Here is a 25,985-nt window from a genome sequence, read left to right on the forward strand (position 1 = left end):
CCCACACAGCACTCGCCCTTTCGCCTTGCAAACGACGGGGCTGGCTAAACGCGCCCCCCCCCCGCCCCTTCTGTCTGTCTCAGCGTCTACATGACGCTGACGCGCATGCTCGGGTAAGTTTCTGCCCGTAATGCGCAACTCCCGTTTCTACAGCCCTGAGTTTTTTTAAAACTGTGTTTAAATGCCAGCCAACCCGGCCCCACCCCCCTACGCACTCCCTATTTCAGCGGGTGTGTCCCGGCCGGAACCCCCGCTGAAAGCTTTTATATTCTTGATAGGAGGAGACGGAAAGCTCGTTGTCAGCAGGTGCGTCCACCAGGCTAGTGGGGCTACGCCCCTACGCCCCAATGGACGCACCGCTGCTGGCATATACTACAATATGCCGACGATATTGTCATTATGGACCAGGCAAAATCAGGTCTTCAACAAGCGCTAAGTATGCTCTATATATACAATAACGCCAACGCCTTAAAAATCAACCAGGAAAAGACCAAGGTTCTGATATTCGGCGGTTGTAAGAACAAGAAAAGCTTAAAGTGGCATATCGGACCTGCAAAGATCAATACAACTTCAAAATATAATTACTTGGGAGTCTGGTTTAGCGAGTCCTCTAGACCATCAACTCACTTAGCCGCCATGAAAAAGAGAGCAGGAGCAATAACATACTCCCTGACCCGACTAAACCAGTCCCTGAGCAGCCCTTCTGCAGAACCCATTTTGAAGGTGATTAAAGCTACTCTTCTCCCTGCCTTAAACTATGGGCATCAGGCCTTCCCTGGCACATGTTCTGCTAGTCTTGATCTCGCCCAAGTTTCCGCCTACAAAAAAGTCCTTCATCTTCCGAATTCTATTCAGCGGGCAAGATTACGTTTGGAGCTGGGCCTACAAAGACAATCAATCTATTGCTGGCAAGACACTCTGAAATATTTTATAAGGATACTAAAAGCTGCAGATAATACCTTAAAATCCCAGCTAAAAGAAACTTTTGCCAGCCCTGGAAACCCTTGGAATCGTCAGATTATAAAGGCCATAAAAACGCTAGAGATTAATAACACAATATTACCTTCAGACACTATTCCATATCCAGCCTGGAAAAAGGTTATCAATAAGCAGGTCAAACTAATCTCCCATCGGATGGACCTCCAGGCCGTAAAAACATCCACCGTTTTGCTCCCCCTGAATACTTCATACATCCCCGGGAAACCGCAATCCTATCTCCTGGAAAATCTAAATGCAGCGACTAGGAAGAACATAATGTTTATGCGCCTTCTAGGTCTGCGATTCACGGCCTTTAATCGATAGGCTCCAACACGTGAGGGGGGCCTGCAGACTGTGCATCTACAACACCGAATCATGGCTGCATCTTCTGTGCTGCTGCTCTGCCCTGGATGCCCCTAGAAGATTTCTGTTAAAACCTTTATATCTGAAATGGGGCATCAGGTCTTGCCTGGGAAGCATCGGCCCTGTGTTTTATCTCCACAGATACTCAAGTGCTCGCAAGGACTGGAAAATTTGTGAGACTTGGACAATCTTTTTTATCTTCTTTGGCCCCTGTGCTCCCAGCCCCTCCCCCCCCCCCCCAAAAACTCATTACAGACTTTTTGTGTCCCTCGGCTTAGTACCTTCTGTCTTAATTTAGTTTACTTCAGGCATAGCACAGCAATGTGATCACACTGGTAATCTCAAGATTGTTTTTATATGTATAGGATTTAAACCTGGATAGTTTGTTTTCCAGTTTCGCTCTCTAACACGATAACTGTACCAATGTCGACATTTTATAGCAATGGTTTTAAGTAACTGAGCTAATTTAATAAAACTTCAAACTTCAAACAAGACAACGCACTCCCCTGACCTCCTCTCCGACCCTGACCGTGCTGCAGCCGAGCTGTGGCGAGGGGAGAGGAGCCAGACAACGACACCCGACACAGCCCAAAATCAGAATGACCCAAGAAACCCCACCTCTGCAATTGACTCTCAGATCAAGACCGCAGGGGTAGGCAACGCCAAGGCAACATATAAACGTCTGCCCCAGTGAGCTACACCCCCAGAGCACAATACAATATACCAATACATCAAAAAGTAATCCAAACAATGCATCCAGTCATTTCATGCATCGCCTGCCCACAACCAAACAAAACAACTACTAAATCCACTTTTGGGGGTGGGGGAGGAAGGTCGCTCGAGGATGCACATAATAATATTTATATTTTTTAAATGACCTTCCCACCGGGTCCCATGTCTCTGCTCCTGTTCTCCTCGAGGAACAGGAAGCACAGCCAGGCCCCACTGACCAATCACAGCACTGGATTGCAGCGTTGTGATTGGTTTTTAGCATCCTGGTTCGACATTCAACCAGGGAACGGGGGTCTGGGCATGTTTTCCATGCAGGCTCTAATGCAGCCTACATGGAGAATGGGGAAAGTGCGCATGACTGGTTTGGGCGGCCCGAGAGGGCCGACCAAACAGTCATAGCGCACTTAGAAGTGGGCAAACCACTCCTCCCCTGCTCGCAGATCAGCCACGCCCACCCGCCCGTCCGCAAAGCAGCACAAACATAAAATGATAATAACTTTCAGTTATTATCATTTTATGTTTCCTCTTCTCACTCTGTTTGAAATCAGTGCGGTGACACTCCTCCGCCATAGCGGATGAGCCACCACTGGGCCACGCCCCTTGCCGCTCTAATTAACCCCAGAGTTAGCTGCACAGATCCATCACCTCACTCCATGTGCCCCAGATTCTGTTGTATATGAGTTTTGGCTGTGAGCAGCAGCCCCAGACTCTCCGACCCCCCACGCCCTCTCCCGGTTCTCCTAAAGTTTACTGCACAGAACTTTCAACGGTGAGCTGCAGGCTCGGGATGTTTCCTTGCACGTGAAATTTAGTAATTTGTGAAATCTGCCTAATTCCCTTGAGTCGCGAGTTTTCAAACCATTGGTAGGCATGAACCAAAAATCTTATGAATAGTTATATGCTCAGCAAACCAAGGGAAAAACATACGTTTCAACATATTGTATAAGCAAATATTGTCCGTCAACAAATAAAATAAATATTTGCAATGCTGTTTCAAAGGGAAGGCTTGAGCTGTGATTGCAAACAGGTGAGCGCCAGCTGCAGACGCCCCTAGGAATGATGTCACATTGACTGTTTTTCTTCTCTGTGTTTCTAGCCTCCCCAACCAGAAGATCTTTCGATTGTGTGTTTCACAAGTGGCACCACAGGTAAGAAGGAGAGTGTGCTTTCGCTGCATACTATCTGATTTTGCATGCAACTTACCAAACTTTGCAAACATTTCGAAAGGCCGAACCATTTCTGGTGCGGGAGTGGGGGAGGATCGTTTCATTGAATAATTGAATGGCATGGTGTGTATCATATTGACAAGTGCATGCAACACTGTGCCTTTGAAAGTACTTTAATGTGTATACATGCCTTTAACGTTATGATTTCTGTTATCTTGATTTAATCGATAAAACACAACATTTCTGTGAGTGCAACTTGGATGCTAGATTGCTGATTAGGAATTCTGCATGGTTAGAATTGATTTTTATTTATTTATTTACTCAGATTCATATAGCACAAACATCGTCCATATGGTGCCTTAAAGCACCTCACAGAGACAAACGTAAAACTTAAAAGTGTAATAATTGCAGAGATAAATAAGTTAAAAAAAACGAACACCTATACAACAAAATAAGTAAGTGACCACCTTTACAAATTATGAGTGTGAGCTGAATCCCGGTGGAGGACATACAGAGGGAAGCCAATTTAAAAGAAGGTAACTGTCAGAAAGGGGCAGAGGAAGGAAAATAATTGAAAGAGAGGGGGAAATGGATTTAAAGAAAAGGCTATGTGAGATGCAGATCAGAAGGTGCCTTTGGAAGGAAAGCAGTTTTAGCTCCTTCTTGAATGTACCCAACAAGGCGGTAGTGTGAATGCTAGAAGGAAGAGAGCTGCAAACTGCTGTTGACAGCATTGCCAGACCAAGACTGTGTCGTGGTACAATGCGTTACTTCATGAAGGCTGGGGGTCTGGTAGGGTTCGTGAAGCGATTCAAGCCCATCTGATACTTCTAGTTTATAAGCAATGAGGTTGAAGATATGTACTATGTTTTGAGTACTGCACTTTTTCATGTAAAGAGCCTTCGCTTCCAAGGTGAACCACTGAAGACTTAAAATATGGAGAAATATGGTCATGTTTTTGTCCCTGAAACAAAACAAGCCACTGAATCTAAAATTGACTTCAGGGAAGTGAGCTATATTTAAAGCAGATCATTTAGAAGAGAGTTCCCATATGCAATCCGTTACAGTACAAGGAATTTGATGAGAGTTTTGAGGTCCTGTTCAGGAATAAACCGCAAATCCCTCCCAAAGAAGTCTTAGCTGAAGGCGTGCACTGTTATCACACCGATTTGCATTGCTGGTTGAGACTTTTCTTTAGAAAGAAGCTTAGCACTGTCAATGAATGGAGGCATGCAATCTTGCACAACGCAGGAGTCAATTCAAGAATTTACTGTTAGGTTCAATAAGAGGAGGAAAGAAAATTTACAAAATATAATTTCAGGCGGTAGGAAGACCTCCAGTTTTGCATCCTTTCAAAAGTTTTGGCAAAGAAAATTCTCAGGAGAGATAATCCGAACATAAACATTTGTGTCATCAGTGTATTGATAGCATAGGGTCCCAGAACGTTTGACAAGATACCAAGGGAATCGATATAAAGGTTGTAAACAGAATGGGCCAGAATAAAACTTTGTGAGACCACTTGTGTCGAATAAATAAAACAGGAGACAGCATTTTCAATTTCGACCTGTTGGACTTGCATGGTTAAGTACGAGGCGAACAAGTTGTGGACCATGTCCTCAATGCATTAGCATTCATTGTGAACTTTTATAAGCAAGGAATGATTGTAGGAAAACCTCATTTTCTGTGTGTTCACACCATATTTGTTCACCTTTTCCTGGACTGTTAATTTTTGCTGGTTTTACACCTCTGTGTATTTTACCCCTGCTAGCCAGTAGTAAACGGCCTGTGCACCCCATCTAAATATGGCTAATTGGTATATTCCTAATTGGTGTATTTAACTAACCTGTAAGTCCACAGTATATAGGAATGGGACTATCTAGAAAAATGATTGGAACACTATTGTTAATAGTTATTAAAAATCAAATTCAATGGTGAATTCAGATTTTCGATAAATACTAAGGAAAGTAACTTTTTAGAAAGTGACCCGTTTCCTGCCTGAAGTTAATTTGCTTTCTCACTTCTGCCAACCAGCAATTAGCATTGAAGAGGTGTGAAAACTGCCCTCAGAGCAGAAAATAAAGGCCTGGATGTTGGGATGTGTTGTTGATCCTCGACAGGATGAAAAGTAGGGTTTGGCCCAGGAACTGGATTAACTTCAAAGAGTCCTCTCTTGTCACACAGCAAATTTTAGCTGACATCTGGACAGGACCATTCTTTTGTTCTTCCAGCCAGTCAGGCTCCAATCACCGTGGGCCTCTTTTTAACATTACAGCGTCAAATCCTGCTTGACAGTTCTGCTTGGCTTTACATAAGATATTAGGGGTGCACTTGAAAGGCAGCAAAACTGTATGCTAAAACAATTTTGTGTATCTACTATCTGGTTGCTGTTAAACCCTGCTTTGTTTTAACAGGCTTCTGTATCTGGGTTTATCATAGTATAATCCCCATTCACACCCCAGCCTTCTGAGCCTCAGTTTAGTCTGACTGAAGACTTCCACTATTTTTAACATGTTCAAAGTGGGTAGGGCTTGACTCCAGGAACTTTTACCCCATTAGTTAGGGCGTGCTCCGGAATCATTACTACTCACGAGTTCATGTCAGGTTAAAATGTCGCATCTTGAGGCACCCATTTCAGAAAACTCCTGCACCTGGGGAAAATCAGATAAGGACTGAACCTGCTGTTTGCAACCGGAGAAAAGCCCTAGAGGACTGGACCTGCTCTCGCCTGTACCCAGGACAGGAAGTGGACTCCAAGGGGCATACTGCTGACCTCCTGTTAAAGCTATAGGGAAACAATAAGCAACAAGTGGCCTTTTCCTGCAACTACCCAGCTGACCAGTGGCAACTGGACTGGACCCTGCTGTTTGGGATTGCTTGACATTGTGTGATTCTCCACGTACCTCCCCAGACATTCTGTGGTGGAGGGGTGGGCTTTAGAAGTGTACTCCTGTGGTGAATCTGACTTGGAGGACTAAAGTCAGAAAGTAAAATCTTAGAGCAAGATGAAGCAGATTGTTGCATCCGACCTGCACTCCATCGTGGTCAGCATCAAAATGCACCAAGGTCCCAAATCTACTGTTACCATTCATTATTATTGCCACTTTACGCTTCTTGGCACCATTCCTGCTTAAAACCTTAAAAATTCATATCTCTGGTTCTCCTTATTGGATTTTTCCCAAATCCGGCGTAATTGTATTGATTAAATTCTAACTCTTTTTCTAATTCAGGTTGGGATTTTATTTGCATTTCTACTTTATCACTGTTTTGGTGCTGCACAAATATTTTACACATTGCCCTAAATTAAGGCTGTCTGCTCAGTGTCATAGCAACCAGGGATTGAACTCAGGTTAATTTAGTGACTTTGAAAGTTCACCCATACAAGTGTTGTAATTGTTCCTGAAGGTGGGTAGAAACCCACCACAAATATTAATCGAATTTTTTACAAATATCCTCTGTATTGAATGCCTTTGTAAGATGTAGAAGGACAAAGAGCTAGAAGTGGCTTACCTCAAGAATGTGCAATTTAATGTCTACTATTTGCAGCAATGTAGTTTCGATTCTGCAGCCATAGCTAAGGCCTGTCTGAAACTCATTGGAGTGCTCATTGTCTATAATGCGTGCAGTAAGTGTTACAAAAAATCAACAAAAATGCTTGTCACAAGCAGACTTGAGATGGGATGAAAATTGCTGAGATCTCCTGTATCCACAGATGGTTTATTCAGTAGGGGAGTGACATAACCAATTTTTAGGCAATCCGGGAACACTTCTTGTTAAAGAGAGAGGTTGAGTAAGTTTGTGCAATTGGGCAGTATATGGGATTTCAACTCTTTAGGCATACTCCTTGTAACCGGGACAAAGAAATGATTTGAAGGTTTAACTTTAGCTAGGGATTTTTATGGATCATACTGTGCAACTGGTTTGAAATTAATCCATTTTGCCTTGGCGTCACATATGAGAATCATGTTCTTCTAGTCTGATAGGTGAAGTAGTGATAGCTCTTCAGAGTGGACTTTCTATTCAAAGAACTTTGCAATTTTGTTTGACATAGTTGTAGGGTCTTGAAATCTCAAGGATACTTTGACTATACCAAAGACATGTTTAGCCGTATTGATCACAGACTTGATTTAGTTGGCCTTGGACTTAAAAGTATTTCCCTTCTAACAACTTTTGCCCAGCCTGAGGGTTTTCAGATGACAGGATAAGGGCTCTTCATTTTAAGGATCTTTTTCTTCAAACAGATATTCGTTTAACCAGAGAGCAGATGGGTTTAGGCTTGTTTCGCTTACTTTTAATATTGGCTTAAGCGTCCAGAGCCTCTGTAAAACATTAATTGAGATCAGTAATAGAGGTATTGACATCATCATTGGGACTGATCAGAAAGAGATTATCTAGTCACAGCGCAGCAAGGTAGTTGCGAGACAGATTGCTGGGGTCCAAAACCCCTTAAGCTTCGTTCTTGTTTGCGCCTAGTTGATATTGGGTTTGAAGATCACTGAGAGGAAGTCATGTAATTATCGAACAAATCTACAGGGATTGGGTCCTATTCTGTAAAAAGGCCCCACATGGCGATTAAGAGGTAAGTAGTCAATCGTTTTGATTAAAAATATTGGCAAAGCTTGCAAATGTCTTTCAGACATTTAACTAAAACTAGAGACTCCATTTGGCTAACTTTCAAGCACTTGCATTCAGTTACAAGTTATGAATGTATTCCTCATAACATATTCTACCTTCAGCCATACACTCAAGTATGAAACCCAACTTTCTTTAGCGAGAAAAAGATGGAAGATCTACACAAAGAGGGCTTCAGAAGATCAGATACATCAGGTGTTGAGACCCCTATCAAGAGTACATATTTGATTTAAAAAGCTCCAAATGTTACAAAGGCACATGTTCAACATGAAGCATGAATGACTACATCAGGTTAAAAGAGAAAGGTTTGTCCTGTCATAAGTTCCACATACATTTTGTTCAAGTGGATTGAGTCTGATGTGTTTAGCATTCAAAGCTGCATCCAAGAAGTATACCCCCAGTGCAAGGTCCCACTGAATCCCCCAGATGGATGTTCAAGTGCTTGAAGCCAGTCAAGTTACTTCCCACAACTGTGGCCACTTTGTGGTCGGTTAGGCAGCTTTGACTTCGGAGTACCTCCTGTTTTAGGTGTGAAGGTTTTAGATTTGTACTTCAAAATCGATAAAGATAATTTTAATAGATTTAATTTGTCTGTTAGATATTTAGAATTTGCTTTGCAGCTGTCAGTCCAGTTCTTGGTTTTCTGTGGTCAGCAGCCCTTTCAGGGTCTTGGACATTCTAATCTTCCTGGGTGAAAGGTCCCTGAATAAATATACTTCTGGCATTCACTTTTTTGTAAGACAGAAAAGAACATAGAAACATAACTCAACCCCCTTGTCCCTTCCACAAAACTCAGTCAATCAATCAATCAAGTTGTCTTTATTCGATCTTCCAAGGACAGATCATAAAAGATGCACAACAATAAAAGAAAACAAACAAACAAGATTCGCTACAGACAAACGTAATTATAAAGTGGCAACCGCCTATTAAAAATAATACAAATCCTGCGAAAGTCCATACCATGTAAATTAAGAACTGCCACATTTTTTTGACGTATAAGCTCCTCATATTAACTCAGTCATTTTGCATCTGGTCATTATAATGTTCAGGGGGTCTTTCCCTTCTTTATCTCTCCTCTGGTACAAGTTAATCAATTTCATGACTAGGCCCAAGTCCCATTCTTTGGGCTCAGAGTGGTGAAATAGTCCACTAGGGGGTAACACATTTGGTCAGATTTCCTGCCAGCTTTTAACAGGTCATATGTCCCCAGAGCCAGTGTTTGCCATAGGCTGCAAATCAATAGTTCTGTTGGCGGAGCCACTGTTTTTTTCAAATACAATGTTATCCATCTCTTTGCTGCTCCAAGTAGGTGGCCCAGCAAAGCTTTACCCCTGCGGCCTCCCCCCACATATGATCCCTTTTCATGTTCAACAGTACCACCGTCGGTTCTCTCGGTATTTGATCACCCAGGATGGAGTCTATATGGCTTAGTCTATCTTTCCAGGACAGCTTTAGTGTGGTGCACTCACACCCGACGTGAAGTGAGGTGCTTTAGTCTGACCCCCCCATCCAGCATCTGTGGGAGCTGGCGGGGTATATAGTCTTAAGTCTCCTGTTCATCAGATACCACCTAATAAGCAATTTGCATTTGGCCGCTCCATGTTGAAGTCTTTTAAAATTATGATGAACCTTGTGCCAGTGAGAAGACCGATCCTTATTGCTTAGGTTCTTCCTAGAACCACTTCCCAGGCTTTTTGATATGACCACCTGATCCCATACGATCTCTCTGTCAGGGTTTTATATAATTTTGTAATCAAACCTTTCGTGGTGTTATACATGCCCAACAATTTTTTTAATGGAATTAGGGGTCTAGTCGCGGCTTCTTTAGGCTCAGGACGCATGACCGTCTGCCTTATTTGAGCATATTGCATTCTTTCCATCTCATTCAGCTTGACTTCTCTTTTGAAGTCGTCAAGGGACTTGATTTTTCCTTTGTTTAACATATCTCAGATCATAGGAAAACCCCGCTTGTTCCATGTCCCAGATCCCAATGTAACCAGTCCTGGTGTTAGGGGAAGGGCCAACTTCCACGGGAGCGAAGACAAATCCCCACACCTCCAAGACACAGCAGCAGGAATGCGCTAACAAGGTAGACCACACTCCTATCTGCTGTATCCTAAAAGTATGAGGGAATTTACCCAAGGAGTGTCCACCACTCTCCTCATACGTGGGGTAACAGAATAGTAGATAAGGCGTCTCCGGGAGGGGTGGTCCAGGCTAGGAAACAAAGATCAAGTTAGGAATAAACACAATCCCTATGCTTACATGAAACACCCTAAAACATTGACAAGTGTGATCACTCTTGGTTCTTACCCCAAATGTAGATCGGGCCAGCGTCAACGATGAGTCCAGGCAATCAGGGAGGGGTCCAACAGGACTCACGAAGGACTCAACACACCTCTGACGCAACGTAAATGGTAAGGGCAGGTGAGGTGAACTGGCCGGCTGACTAAAGAAGATCAGGCCAGCTGAGCAATAACACCAAAACACCATACAAAACAAACACAAAACAGAAAAGGAGTGAGGGGCACCGACCGGCTGCACAGGGGGCGAATACAGCGGAGCAGCACCCACTCAGGAGGTGAGACACCCGGCCCCTAGGAGGATAGGGCGGAGCGCTCACTCTCAAGAGGAAAAAACCACTTAAGTAAAGGGGCAACCCAAAGAGGTAACAGTGGTAGCAAAACCAGTATATAGCAAAGAGTGAACCGATAACGCCCGCAAAATGCGTGAGGAATAGCAGGGCGTCGCGTTCACTGAAAACGAAGCGGAAAAGAAAACCGCTTTCACAACCAGACACCACACGCACACTCACAGGGTAGAAAAGCGAGTAGCAGAGGGTCAGTAGAGTTAGGTATCAGGCGACTAGAAGACAGAGCCCAGCAGAGCTCTAGACGGCAGCAAAACAACTCGAACAGGAACCAGGAAGTGGGAAGGGGGCGTGGTCACAGCAAGTAAGCCAAGCAATGATGGGAGGGCCCAGCTCCTCCTTATCCCCCTTAGGGAGCGTCAGGAAAGTACGGGTTTTGGTGCTAAGGGGTCAAAAACAAATGCACAAACCGGAATGAAGCACACTTGCCAATGTTAATCCCTAACAGTACCCCTCCTGAAAGATCTATTCACCGGACCTGGCTTTGTGGGGTGCAATCTGTGGAACTGTCGGATCAACCGCACTGCATGTATGTTTTCAGCAGGTTCCCAAGACCTGTCTTCCGGGGGATATCCCACCCAATCAATTAAGTACTGGAGTTTGCCTCGGATTCGTCTGGAATTCAATATTTTGCTGACTTCATATTCTGTTTCTCCGTCTATCTGTACTGGAGGGGGAGGGATTTCAGGGACAAGGGAAGGTATGTATTTTTTTATCAAAGAACTGTGGAACACAGGATGGATCTTCATACATGGGGGAAGCTGGAGTTTAAGTGTAACAGGAGAGAGGATTTTCTCTATTGGGTAGGGTCCTATGAAGCGGGGTTGGAACTTTTTTGACCCTTCCATTCTAAGGTTTTTTGTGGACAGCCACACCTTTTCTCCTATCACGTAGTCTGGTTCCGTTCTACGATGTTTATCTGCTTGTCTCTTCATTGCTTCTTTAGCCTTTTCTAGCTCTGTCTTGGCTGCTTCCCATGTGCTCTGTATGAGGGCATGTTGTTCCTCTAAAGCGGGTACTGTGTCGTCAGGGGGTAACACAATGGGGAGCATTCTAGGGTGTTGGGCTTGAACAAAGTAAAAGGGAGAGACCTTGGTGGCTGCATGACTGGAATTATTATAAGCAAATTCAGCTAAAGGGAGTGCTTGAACCCAGGTAGAAGGAATAGTAGTTAACAAACACCTCAGAAACTGTTCTAAAGTTTGATTGGTTCTTTCAGTTTGCCCATCTGTTTGAGGGTGATATGCGGTAGAAAGCCTATGATCAATTCCCAACACCTCACACATTCCTCTCCAGAACTTAGAGACAAATTGGGGACCACGGTCGGAAATGATAACTGTGGGCAACCCATGTAGTTTCACCACAGAGTCCAAGAAAACAGCCACCAGTTCTTTAGAGGAAGGCACTTTCTTTAGAGGGATGAAATGACTCATTTTCGACAAGAGATCTACTACTACGTAAATGTACGTAAATGGTGGTATAGCCCTGACATGGTGGTAAATCAGTCATAAAGTCCATACTGATAGTATGCCAGGGTGCAGGGGGTATGGCTATATGCTTTAACAGCCCTGTAGGAGCACAATGAGAAGCCTTTTGGCGGGCGCATATGGCGCAAGCGTGTACATATTCCCAGACGTCTTGAGACATTGACTCCCACCAAAACCATCGGCGACATAACTCAAGAGTCTTCCGCCCACCTGTATGGCCGGCCAAAGGGCTACTATGACACCATACAATGATCTTTTGTCTCAAAGGTGAAGCAGGAACAAACATCTTGTTATCATGGTAATAAATCCCTTCCTTGATGGTGTGAAGAGGATTTTGTAACCATTCATCCGATGGGATGGTGGGTAGTAGGCTTTTGAGGTCTTCTAGAAGTGTGTGATCTTTCTCTCCCACCCCAAGGATCTTATTTTCTGGGATGATGGGAAGCGGTTGTTCTCGGTTGGATTGGTCAGCTAGTCCTAGCCGGGATAACGCATCTGCTTTCCCTTGTTGTGTGCCGGGCCTGTAAGTGATCACAAAATCATATTCACTAAAAAACAATAACCACCTCATCTGTCTGGCCGTGAGTGCTCTGGCGGATTTGAAAAATTGCAGATTTTTATGATCCGAATAAATGGTGACCACATGAGGAGACCCTAACAAATGATGTCGCCATTCTTGGAAGGACAATTTGATGGCCAACAGTTCACGCTCCCCTATGGTGTAGTTTCTTTCAGCAGGCAGCAAGGTCTTGGAAAAATAAGCTATGGGGTGCATTTGACCTGTATTTGTGTCTCGCTGGGATAGAATCCCTCCTACAGCATATTGTGATGCGTCAGCCTCCACATAAAAAGGTTGTCTGCGTGACGGAGAATAGGAGCAGAAGTGAACTTCTCTTTTAAGGCACAAAATGCTTGTTCTGCCTCCAATGTCCAAACAAACGGTACACCTTTTTTCAACAGTCTTGTGATGGGGGAAACTGTGTCAGAAAACCGATCGATAAAGCGCCGATAAAAATTGGCGAATCCTAGAAAGGATTGTATTTCTCGGACTGAAGTGGGGCTTTTCCACAGTGTCAATGCCTCTACCTTTTTAGGGTCCATCTGAAGGCCACCAGGTTTGATGGTGAAACCCAAGAAATCAACTTCAAAGGTATGAAAGGTGCTTTTGTCCAGTTTGGCATATAACTGGTTCTCCTGCAACTTCTGTAAGATTTTCCGGACATGCTCTATGTGTTCTGCTTCGTTTTGAGAGAATATAAGTATATCATCGATATAAACTATAACGAAAACATCGATGTACTCCCTCAGAATGTCGTTAATAAAATATTGGAATGCCGCCGGGGCATTGCATAACCCGAACGGCATTACACAATATTCATAGAGACCATATTTTGTTCGAAAGGCAGTTTTCCACTCGTCGCCCGGTTTTATCCTGATCAAATGGTAGGCACCCCTGAGATCGATTTTAGTGAAGATTTTCGCCCCTTTTATCTGGTCTAGAAGGACAGGTATAAGAGGAAGGGGATACTTGTTCTTTATGGTGATTTTGTTCAGGGCTCTATAATCCAGGCATGCCCTGAGCCCTCCTTCCTTCTTATCTATAAAAAACAAAGGGGAAGAAACAGGCGACGAGGAAGGACGGATGAAGCCTTTAGCAAGCATTTCTTCCAGATAATTTTTTAGATAGTCGTTTTCTGAGGGAGTCAAGGCATAAATGCGACTGCAGGGTAAGTCAGCACCGGGTATCAGGTCAATCCTGCAATCATAACTCCTGTGTGGAGGCAATTTGGTGGCTTCCTGCTCACTGAATACGTTTGAGTATTCGGCATACTGGTCAGGTAAACATGCATCCACCCCTGCTTGTACTGCACAACATAGTGGCAAATCTGGTTCCTGGGCTTCTTGGTAGCAGTGTTTCCTACAGAAAGAAGAACCCAATGTAACCGTTCGTTTTTCCCAATCAATCGCAGGGTTGTGGATCTGCAACCAAGGGACACCCAAGATAACACCAAAATTGGGAGCATCGATCAGGTCAAATACAAGGGACTCAGAATGTCCGTTATTGAACACAATGGTCAGTGGAGATGTTTGGTAACTAATCATTCCAGAGGATAATTCCGAACCGTCTACGGCCCAGATGGCTTCAGGCTGAGGCTTAGCCACAAAGGCAAGCCCCAGTTGTTTGGCTAGGTGGATGTCAAAAAAATTACCGGTAGCGCCGGAATCTAAGAGAACTGACATGGTGAATGGTTTGTTCTCTAAATAAGTGAGAGTAATAGGTACAATGAAATGTTTAACCATTAGGACGGGTTTAGAGGAGATCTGTGGAGGTTTGGAGCTTAAGGAATCGATCTCTCTGTTCCTCAAGCTTTCGAGTTTTCCGAACTAGTAAGACTGCTTACTGATTGCCTTGGATTTTTTGGACGCACAGGACATTCTCGAGCAAAGTGCCCTCCTTTGCCACAGTATAGACACAGATTGAGCTTCCTTCTTTTCTCTTTTTCCTCCGAGGATAGAGGCCCGCGTATTCCCCCTATTTGCATGGGCTCAGGGGTGTCTCTGGTTATGGGTTTCTCAGTTCTGTGGAAAACCATTTTGGGCCCAACAGTGCGAGGCCTTTCTCCTTTTCGCTCATGCAATCTATGGTCTAATTTAACAACCAGGTCAATAAAGGAAGCACAATCCTCTGGTGGATCTACTATCTGGGAGAGTAGGTCTTTAAGTTCTTCACCCAACCCCCTGTAAAACAAAGAAGTTCGCTTGTCTTCAGGCCAGTGGGTTTCGGCTACTAGGCGATTAAATTGCGTTATGTACGAGAGCAAATCCTTCGACCCTTGTCGAAGGTTTAGTAACTCAGTGTCACTGGCTTGCATGTAGGCGTGCTTAGCAAAAAGGCTTCTCATTTTTTCTTTGAATAGGTCAAGGTCATATAACAGGGGATCGTTGTTCCGTACCAGTGGCACCGCCCATTCTGCCGCATTCCCGACTAGATAGGATATAATAAACGCTACCTTGGCAGAATCGTCCGGAAAGGACGCGGCTTTGCACAAGAACTGGAGTTGGCACTGGTTCATGAAAACTTCGTATTTAGAGCTATCCCCTGTAAATCTTTCGGGCATGGCTAGGGGCACAGGGTTAGGGGTGTTTACCGTGACTTGCACAGGGGAGGCCTGAGGATCAGTGCTAGCTCGTGGGTCTTGTTCTGTTGGGGAAAGTGTAAATTTGGCAGGCTGGATATAACTTTTGCGGACTTTAGGGATGGTGCCTGTTCTCAATTGATGGACTTCCGCAACTAGCCTCTGATTTTCTGTACCTAATCTTCCTACTTCTGTCTGTAGGGCCACCAAAGCTGCCATCAAGTCTTCCATGGAAAGGTTCTGTGGGACAGAGCCTGACGCCTCCATAGATGTGTCGGGATTCATCCTCGCTCAGGGGAAGGAAAATTCGTGGGCTTGGCTTTCTGTTAGGGGAAGGGCCAACTTCCACGGGAGCGAAGACAAATCCCCACACCTCCAAGACACAGCAGCAGGAATGCGCTAACAAGGTAGACCACACTCCTATCTGCTGTATCCTAAAAGTATGAGGGAATTTACCCAAGGAGTGTCCACCACTCTCCTCATACGTGGGGTAACAGAATAGTAGATAAGGCGTCTCCGGGAGGGGTGGTCCAGGCTAGGAAACAAAGATCAAGTTAGGAATAAACACAATCCCTATGCTTACATGAAACACCCTAAAACATTGACAAGTGTGATCACTCTTGGTTCTTACCCCAAATGTAGATCGGGCCAGCGTCAACGATGAGTCCAGGCAATCAGGGAGGGGTCCAACAGGACTCACGAAGGACTCAACACACCTCTGACGCAACGTAAATGGTAAGGGCAGGTGAGGTGAACTGGCCGGCTGACTAAAGAAGATCAGGCCAGCGGAGCAATAACACCAAAACACCATACAAAACAAACACAAAACAGAAAAGGAGTGAGGGGCACCGACCGGCTGCACAGGGGGCGAATACAGCGGAGCAGCACCCACTCAGGAGGTGAGACACCCGGCCCCTAGGAGGATAGGGCGGAGCGCTCACTCTCAAGAGGAAAAAACCACTTAAGTAAAGGGGCAACCCAAAGAGGTAACAGTGGTAGCAAAACCAGTATATAGCAAAGAGTGAACCGATAACGCCCGCAAAATGCGTGAGGAATAGCAGGGCGTCGCGTTCACTGAAAACGAAGCGGAAAAGAAAACCGCTTTCACAACCAGACACCACACGCACACTCACAGGGTAGAAAAGCGAGTAGCAGAGGGTCAGTAGAGTTAGGTATCAGGCGACTAGAAGACAGAGCCCAGCAGAGCTCTAGACGGCAGCAAAACAACTCGAACAGGAACCAGGAAGTGGGAAGGGGGCGTGGTCACAGCAAGTAAGCCAAGCAATGATGGGAGGGCCCAGCTCCTCCTTATCCCCCTTAGGGAGCGTCAGGAAAGTACGGGTTTTGGTGCTAAGGGGTCAAAAACAAATGCACAAACCGGAATGAAGCACACTTGCCAATGTTAATCCCTAACACCTGGCATGAATTAAGGGTTTGAGGGAATCCGTGTGTACAGAGCAACGTGTGTGGATAAGCCCTCTGTAGTGGACATACTGTCCCGAATCATCAAGGCCATCGTGGTCACTTCAGATGTGTAAAACAATTTGATCCTCCAGGTCTTAGTCTGGGCCTGCCACCGTTCTGTCCATAAACAGTAAACGCTTGCAGTGCTGTGTCCTCTGGTGGCACTATATCACATGGTCCAGGAAGGCTGCATTCAAGATGCCCAAGGCACCCGCCCCCGGTCCCTTTCTTTGTGGTCCAGTGCTGTCCTTGGGGGCTCTGGCAATCCCCTGGGTGGTCTGGGGGTCCGTTGAGCCCAGTGCTTCCTAAGGCTTATATCAGGGTTGCACATATCCAGGGGGTTAGACGAGGCGGCGAGGAGCTCCGCATGGTGCATCTCACTCCGCTGCCATCTTACCCAGAAGTCTTAGCATTCACTTTTTGAAGCAGACGGATCTAAATATTCATGTTAAGCAGGTCTAGAAACTACTTCTCAAAGTCCTGGGTATAAAGTTTCATGTTGGCGGTAGAAAAAAAAAATCTTGCCTTGGCAGAAAGTCTTCTTGCAGTAGGCAGAGAGGCTAATTCTTTTTAATGATTCCAAGCAGGTTCTGAAGCGCCAGTGGGGCGAGCAAGGGAATTTAACAGGGAAAATAATAATATATCATTGGTGGGTGACCAAAGGTCAATCTGAAAAAATACTCCCACACAGTCCACTTCCAGGTACATTCCAAAGTATTGTAGTTTTTGTACCTATTGGCACGCGTATCAGAGAACGCCCGGGATGCTGGAATCGAAGATGGCTGAGGACAGCTATAGACCATGACCAGTTCAAGCCAGTCTATTTAAAATGGTTAGGACATGGCTACCCTTGAAAAAAGCACGTCTTTTTTCAAAAGGAATGAATCCTATCTCCTGTGCAAAGCACCTACAATACAATGTGTTAAAGAGAGGCCTCTCTTGCTCTGTGTTTATCTATATGAGAAAGCCACTGTGGACCCGATTCCCAAAGCTCTTAAACCTTTTTGCTGAAGGTTTGTTGGGGTCTCCAATATGAGGGTGTAAATCTTTGCTTTACGGATTTTCAACAGCGGCGGCTCCGCCATTAGGGCGGAGGGGCACCACCCTCCTGCCAGCACCTGCAAATAAAACGATTATAAAAGGGGTTTCTATCCCGTTTTATCTTAATATCCCTGGACCCGCCCCCAGGACTCGGCTGAGTCTTACAGGTGGGTCCAGGGATTGACACTGTGGTGGGGGAGTGGTGGTGCACTCCCTTGTCTCTTCACCGCGCATGAGGTATTAGGCCGGCCGTTTCAGGCCGCCAAACATCTCATGCACAGTAAAACTTTCTCCAGCCCCAGTTGCTGGGGCTGGAGAAGGCAGGCACAGGCTCCCAGTTTCCCTGGGAGCACAAAGTCATAGCGCTCAGGCCAATCCTAACGCTGCTTTCCTGCAGTATCATGACTGGCCGCGCAGTCTAAGAGCCCGTTCCAGAAGCAGGAAGAGCGCGATGGAGTGGACTGCGGCGGCGACCAGGTACATTTATTTAAAAAAAAAAATTTAATCTTTTGCACCCCGAACCGCCCTAACCTCCCAGCTCCCTCCTCCAGCCCACCCCGCCACTTTGGCAGGGGAGACATAACTTTCAACTTGCACATGGGGCCCCAAATCGATAAAGAGCTGATGGCTGTTAAAACCAATCCGTTAGTAGCTATTCAGTCCTTATCAGTTAACGTTGGCCGATGGAGTCAAGTTTGATCACTTACTAAAGTCGATTTAGTGTATATTCTGACCGTAATTGTGGCTTTTTCTACTTTCAGGGAACCCAAAAGGTGCCATGCTGACACACGGGAATGTAGTGGCCGATTTTTCAGGCTTTTTGAAAGTGACAGAGGTGAGTATAAATAACACGCTCGTTGGGTTTGACATTTTAAATTGAAACTGGTGACCTAGAGGCAGATACTGCCCAAGCGGCTTATTCAGCTCAGTGAGGTTGGGCACATGGTCAGTTCTCTCAACGCCGGTAGTACAAACACTAAGCAGCAAGCCTTGGCGTAGGATTTCAGTTGACCAGTTACAAATGGGTTCCGTTGGGTCCAGCTCCTGGCATGTGGGTTTCTGGTCAACTGCTGAACTATTATTGAGTCAAATGCAGTTGGTGCTTCTTCTAATTTCAACTGATATTATATTTCACCAGTACTCTTTGTCTCGTTTGATCTGCTGGCTATGTGTGCTGAAATAACAAGATAAAGACATTTGGCTGCAACTTGATCCTTCTGATACCATGTGTAACTGGTCACCTGGAATTTACACCATGGAAGTACCTAGGAGCTCGCTGACCAGTTGGCTGCCATCCATTGCTTCGGCTGGCTCTGGGATGATGTGTACTGATTTGGATTATCTGATTGGAGAATAAGCAAGGTGTACATGTGTTTTTCGGTATGCGTGGTGTGTTACACATTTGATGCTGTGAATTTTGAGTGATTGGAACACTTTAGAGTCAAGGGGTCTTACTCAAGCAGAAATGCTCCTGGTTCCAAGCGGTATTACCACAGTCCTAAACCAAGGAAAACCTCAGTCTAATTAATCAAGGATTTCCCAGTTTTAAGACTGTCCTCATTCAGGCTAGACAACATTAACACTGGCTTAAGCTGTGAAAAACCTTTAAAAACCAGGCCCTTTAGTTCTAAAAAGTGATTACATTAAAACAAGACAGCCTCAAGACTTCTTATGCCAGAATAATACATTTATAAAACCAGGTGCTTGTTTCCTTACCTATGCCAGAAGTAATAATACATCATTTGTAAATCAGCTTCATCTTTTCAAATTCATTGCAACTCACAACCACCCTTCCATGGTTAAGAGAGCTTTACATTGTCTTAGACCAGAAACAATCCTACCTAATTGAAGCCCAAAGTATGTATATAGTTTGATGAGTATATCAAGGTGGAACTAAGTTAATTGACAATAGAAATTCAGTCTATTAAAATAGAGCATGGTGAAAAAGAAAGGGTAGACTTCCTCTTCTAAAATGTGCCTTCTGCATGTTAGATCTCCTATTTTTACGAGTTTTTATTAAACCATTGTTATCAGAAAGGAAAGGTCTCATCACTAGTAAGACAAGGAGGAGAGTACATCGGATTTATGGGGAAAACGAAGCAATCATATTGAAACAAAGGCAATAGACTGCCTCTTATTTGTTTCAGGAAAGAAGACTTTCCGTGTGGATATTGACATTAAGTACTGCGCTTGTATAGCTAGATACGTATAAAGTGATGTCCTAAGAGGCCCATGTGCACTGCTCACTGTCCTTATTATAGTCCTACCTGAAGATCCTTCGTGTTTTTTTCCGTCAAGTCTTACTCCCCTGGCAAGTGCATTTCTTCACAAAATTCCAGCATTATATTAGAAAATAACAATGCTGCTGAGGGCAGTCTGATGTTTCAGTGCTTACATTTAAGGATAAGGTAGCCCCTATACATGGCTAAACACAAGAAAAAAGCCAGAGCAATGACTTCTCCTTGCATTATCATAGAAAACAAAGTCCAGGGCTTGGGAGACTGTGGGTTACTTACCCTGAGCCCAATTACACTTCTCCATCTACGTTTAATCGGTGTGCTCCTCAGTTGCTGTACTCTCTGTACTATGATGATCTGTGGCCCCCAGGGGGAATCTGCTTGTGCTTTTGGATAACGTTGTGTAGTCAATTTCGAGGCGCTAAGGTCTGGATTGTTGTGATGTCTGTTCACTAACGCACAGCACTTCTTAGTTCCGGTATTGGGTTTCTAGTAGGCACACATGTGCTGCTATAGGAGACTCATGAATTCCCCCATCAGCATGTTAATGTCTGCAGATGTAGGTATCCACCTGGAAAACAACAGGACTCAGATCTTCTCTCAATCAACTCCCCGCCCAGAACAGGTGTATCTGCAGGATGACGGGACTTACTCTTCACACATCGTGGTGTGTCAGAAGAATCCTCTTACATCAGAAATAAGCCAATAGCCAGTGGGCTTGATGAACTAGCCCCCCATTTTAGACATACTGAATAAAATGTGTTAAATTGGGACTGGCTGCTGTCGGCCTTTTAATGGTTCCATGCCACATCGCCACACTAATGTGATTTGTTGCTGCCAGCTGCTACAAATCAGTATCTGTTGTCTGAAAACAAGCACAGGATGTTGGCAAACAGACCCATCATTAAGATTGTATACCTCCCTAGCACACCGGTTCCCAGCATTGGTGATCTGATTTTGCTGAGCGTGATGGGGAATCTGGGCCAATAATGCAATTTTACAGCAATTACTGGCACATACAGCTCTTCTGATCTTCAGCTGAGACAGGGCAGGAAACTGACTCATGACAACCAACACTATCAACAACTGCACCACAGCGATGTAGAACCTGAGACTTTGCAGCAGTCACTGAGAACAACTGTGTCAGAGGCATATACAACCTGTGGTTCTACAGCATAAACTGTATTATGTAATTGCATTATATGAAAATGTACGGCTGATGCTGAAAGCAACTTTACTATGATGATGCATGACAGGAGGTATACTGGTAATGCTGAGACCAGCTGTGCTACTTTGGTGCATAGCTTAACATAACGCAATTGACACTGGAACCGCTGATGTGATGTGATACATAACTTGGAAATGTGATATATACTGTCAGTCCAAGTATGGGGAGTTTCAAGTTATTTTTTTAGTCATGAAAGTACAGAATTCCAGACTTATCCAGGTTATCAATATTATCATTTAAGATTTGTGAATAGTAATTGAGAATTATTGTTGCAGACAAAAGGTCAAATTTTAGGAATGGTATATAGTACGCTTTGGCAGGGCACATCCCACTGTGACGCATACAGGGTGAGATCAAAAACAAAAAGACCATAATATTGAACCTCCTCACATTTTGTAATATTCCGTTAATAGTTCTTGCGGCAGGGGCTGACACTCATGTTGTGTCTCATAATGGCCAGGTGGTGTTTGTCCTCATTCAAAATGGGCAATGGCATAACAAAAGCCCCTGCGGTGTGGGGCCCAATCTCCAAGGGCCCCCTCTAGCACTGGTGAGTCCCTAGCCTGAGAGCTCCGGACAGGGGCCAGAGCGTTGGGGGGGGCCCTGCATCTACATTGCAAGGGTGTCCCCTCAAGTTTCGTTACGCCACTGAAGATGGGCTGCCACCTTTGGGGGTACCAGAAGTATATTGAAAATGTGGCACTGTCGTACAAGAAGGTGCCCCTCATACAAGCCGGTTACAGAACTCAGTTATAGATGCTCGGTGTTGCTTAGTTTCCAGCAAGTGACAGCAATTACAAACAATATGCTGGCCTGGCAGGAAAAGGAAGGAAAATCACCACTGCAGAGAGGATCCTGAAGGGGAAAAGTCAGTCTTGACAACTGCCATGAAACATGAAAGCAACCATCTCCTTATTAATGTGAACAGGATATTCCGTTCAGTGGTACACCCATGGATCCGCTCACCCTAACACTTTTATTGGGTCAACAAATCTTTGGAGACTGGGAAGTAGGTAGAGGAAACACTAGTCAATAGGGGTACAAGTGAAATTTCCACGAAAGCACTCAATACCACCATTTCCATCACTGGGAATGGGATTAAGGCACTTAGTGAAATCTCATGATGCGCTTAATCTCATAGCATAATCTTATTATTGAACAGTCTCATATAAAGAAACCCATCCTTTTACACACATTGATCCAACTTTACCTGGTTTTAGGTTAAAATGCAGCCCCTTTGAGAAGTACCATTGACTGCAGTTTCGAAATCTGCATTGTTATAAAAAGCAATGATATATCTGTTGGATAGTGGACAATAATCAATTAACTTTCTGAGCTATAACAGACAAGTCCTTATGATTATCTCTCAGTCTAAGAACTGGGGCGGTCACCAAATAAATTCTGGTGACAGATAAGTGAAAATCAATGTTTATGTGCGATGTTTTACTTGTTGAAGCTCCCTCGTGCCTTATGTATATAAAACTGCGGCAGTTACTTCCTTTTAAAAAATGATTACTAATATTTATAATTTACAAAGGGCTGTATGGCTACCTGCTCCCGCAGAGCTTCCTGAAAATAGAGTAGTGTCAGACTTCAAACGAGATCCCACAATTCCCTGCAGTAGTGCAACTTCTGATGCAACCCATCAACCAAACATTAGTAGTGAAAGAATGAGGATCCTTGATTTCAGTGCTAATAAGCAAACACTGCTCTTATTTTGGTAGGCATTGACAACAGACTGTGTGGAGGTATAGACGTATGGGATCTCTGGGAACTACCGAGTATAGTTCTAGATATTGAGGTGTACATCATTCAAGGAAAAAAAAAATTCTGGTCATGTCAATACAAAGTTTATTGTAAAGATAACTTAAAACCATGACAATATACAATTCTGAAGACTAAATCACATCTTGCCTTTAGCCTTCACCTCAGAATCCATTAAAGTGCAGAAGGTGACTCTGTTATCCTTTTTAATATCGCCTGTGCTTTGAATATGGAGTGAAAACGCAAGTTAACCGCATGCGCGCTAGCGGAATTCTGCTCGAGTGCTGAGATTTTTAAAAACGCATGTTTCATGACGAGCTGGGCTCGTCATGAGCGTAGCAGGAGGCTACCTCATGACGAGCCCAGCTCGTCATGAGCGTCGAAGGGGTTAAGACACTTCTAGGTCACTGCGAAAGTACTTGAAAAGGGGAAAGTATTCTCAGGTTCAGAGAACCTGCGTTCCTTTAATTTGAAAATGGCTTCTCAGAAGAGATGCAGATTGGTACTTAAGAGTTACGCTGAGGTAGTGAGATCTAAACTTTAATATTTCCAGGTCAAACACAGTTTCAGCTGTTGTTTATGGGGAAAATGTATTTGCTAATGCACACAAATAGATTTTTTCACATATATTCACATGCTATTCAATTAAAACATTTTAGTACATAGAAAGCCGACAGAAGCAGCACATATCCTTGAAATAATATTTGAAAGGGTCATCTGCCCACAGTGGAACATAATGGAGTCATTTACATAATTAGTGGTAATGTGTTATGCCATGTGTTTGATATTACATAGCCTGCCCATTGCCATTAATATCACATGTAGCGCTGTGGGCTGTCTAGGGTCCCTTTCTGAGTGTTTGTGTGGTGTTCAATTCAGACTGAGCCTGAGCCTGATTTAGAGTTTGGCAAATGGATAGTCGTCACAACCCATCCGCCTTATTAAAAGAGCAGTTCAAGGCATGCGTGTTGTAGATACACATGCTTCGCACACTCCTGTTATCTAGTGTTGGGTACGGATCATGGCAAGTTGTTTTTTTTCTCAAAGAAGTCTTTTTCAGTCACGAGGTAAAGTGACTCCTCCTCTCGGTGATACTGCGCATGGGCATCGACTCCATTGTTTGATTGTTTTCTTCACGCCATCGGGTTCAGACGTGGTTTGCGGAGCTCCGGTTTGAAACCGTTCTTCAGGATCTCTTTGGCACGCAATCTTGTTGCTATTGTTTCTAACTCATTCCCCATCTTCCGCGTGTCAAAAATTGGAAAACTTTAGTACTTGAATCGAAAACTACAACCGCATTCTTCAGGCCTAATCCGTTTTCATTCCACTCGAAAAAAACATCGTCAAGTAATCTGCTAATGGAATGGACTCCATTCCAAATCTGCCCTCGATGCCACTCTAAATATCCGCGCACTGACCTTCACAAGGTCTGTAACTTGTGCCTGTCCCCGGAGCACAAGGAAGAACACGTTGGCGCCTGTTGCTCATTTCGATCTAAAAAGACCCTGCAGGACTATTGGGCTCAAAGAAGAGAAATGCAGAGGCAGAGTATCGAAGACACCCCCGATATCTTCAAAGAAGATATTGAACAGGAAGAGATGGAAGCGTCCACAGCAGAAGAGAAAGAGGCCTTCTCCGTACAGGACTCCGATTCAGAACTGGAGATCGAAATAGAGTCCCGCGATGTACCAGCTGGTCAAGGTGCATGAGTACCAAAACCCCTTTGCCCACAAACCCGCTTCCACCAAACAAAAGGCTTCTGAGCCACTACTGCAGTCCATCCATGGTAGGCACCGAGACTCTTCTTCCGACGCCCCATCCTCTAGCTCGGCACCAAAAGTGCAAATCAAGCATTTCAGCCCGGGTTTGAGTCGAGTTGCCACACCTTTTGCGCCTAAACCCTCGGTTCTGAAGGACAAAAAGGACAAACCCTGCCTGGTACCAAAATTTCTGGCCTCGAAACAGAAAGATGCTCCCCAAAAGACTCCGGAGCCAATTCTGGAAACAGTAAGAAAACAGTTGAATCCAAAGCAAAAGAAAATGTATACTAATCCAGACATTGGACATATTTTGACAAAACCTGTGGTACCACCATCTTCCAAAAGGAAGATTCCCAGCTCACAAGATACAGGATATAAAATGTGTTTAAAAAGGAAAAAGGACATAGCTACTAGCCCCTTTCAACCCATTCCTCAATCCCCTCCACCTTCTTCAATAATACCATTAGTACCAAGTTCATACCCTCTAAATGTTACACCATTGGTGTCTCCTCACACAGATCCTGATACAGGGGATGTGGACAGCATTTATAGCCAACCATCACTAGATCCATGGGATGATTGTAATATAGATTCCCCCACAGGCACAGATCCAAATCTATACCCTGCAAAGCCTTCACGTTCTGATGATAACACCCTACACAAGGAGTTACTTGCCAGGGCAGCCACATACCATGAAGTCACTTTACGTAAACAATCTTTAGAGAAAGATTTTGTATTTGAAACATTGGGGACCACACACAAAACAACACAGTCATTACCAATGTTAAAGGGCATGATGCGCCACGCAGAAGACATTTTTAAAGACCCTGTGCACACACGTATAATAACACCCAGGACTGATAAAATACGAACCCTCACCATCTGACCCAACTGTTATTAAGGGCCAACTTCCATTAGACTCTTTGGTTGTGTCCAATGCTTGTAGGAGAGAACATTTCCAAACCTCAGGTGATGCACCAATTCCAGACAAAGAGTCTAAATTAATAGATGCCTCAGGCAAAAGAGCGGCTGCACTCAGCCAATCATTGGTGCATTGCCAATACACAAGGTCTTTTGGCTAGGTATAATAGGGCCCACTGGTATGAAATGGAAGAGTTACTCCAATAACTCCCAGAGGGGCATAAGAAAAAAGTGCAGGAGTGAACACTAATTCCTCCATCAGGTGTGTGCTAGACACTACTGATACTGCAGCCAGAGGAGTTAACACCTGCATTCTCCTCAGAAGACATGCATGGCTGCAAATATCTGGGTTTAAACCAGAGGTACAATGGACAATACTTAATGCTCCCTTTGACAAGGAACATCTTTTTAGTCCTCACGTGGATGAA

At 44.4% G+C, this 25,985-nt stretch overlaps 1 protein-coding gene across 2 annotated transcripts in view; it reads left to right on the forward strand.

Moving 5' to 3' along the window:
* Window positions 1-25,985, forward strand: part of ACSL6 (acyl-CoA synthetase long chain family member 6) — a 465,401-nt gene that overhangs the window by 293,686 nt on the left and 145,730 nt on the right. For both annotated transcript variants that reach the window (XM_078653126.1, XM_078653125.1), the window contains exons 9-10: window positions 3,170-3,221; window positions 18,409-18,482. In XM_078653126.1, the coding sequence (XP_078509252.1) occupies window positions 3,170-3,221; window positions 18,409-18,482 (126 nt within the window). The remainder of the gene's footprint in view (window positions 1-3,169; window positions 3,222-18,408; window positions 18,483-25,985) is intronic.

Source organism: Lissotriton helveticus, chromosome 7, assembly GCF_964261635.1.
Source record: "Lissotriton helveticus chromosome 7, aLisHel1.1, whole genome shotgun sequence".
Taxonomy (NCBI): Eukaryota; Metazoa; Chordata; class Amphibia; order Caudata; family Salamandridae; genus Lissotriton; species Lissotriton helveticus.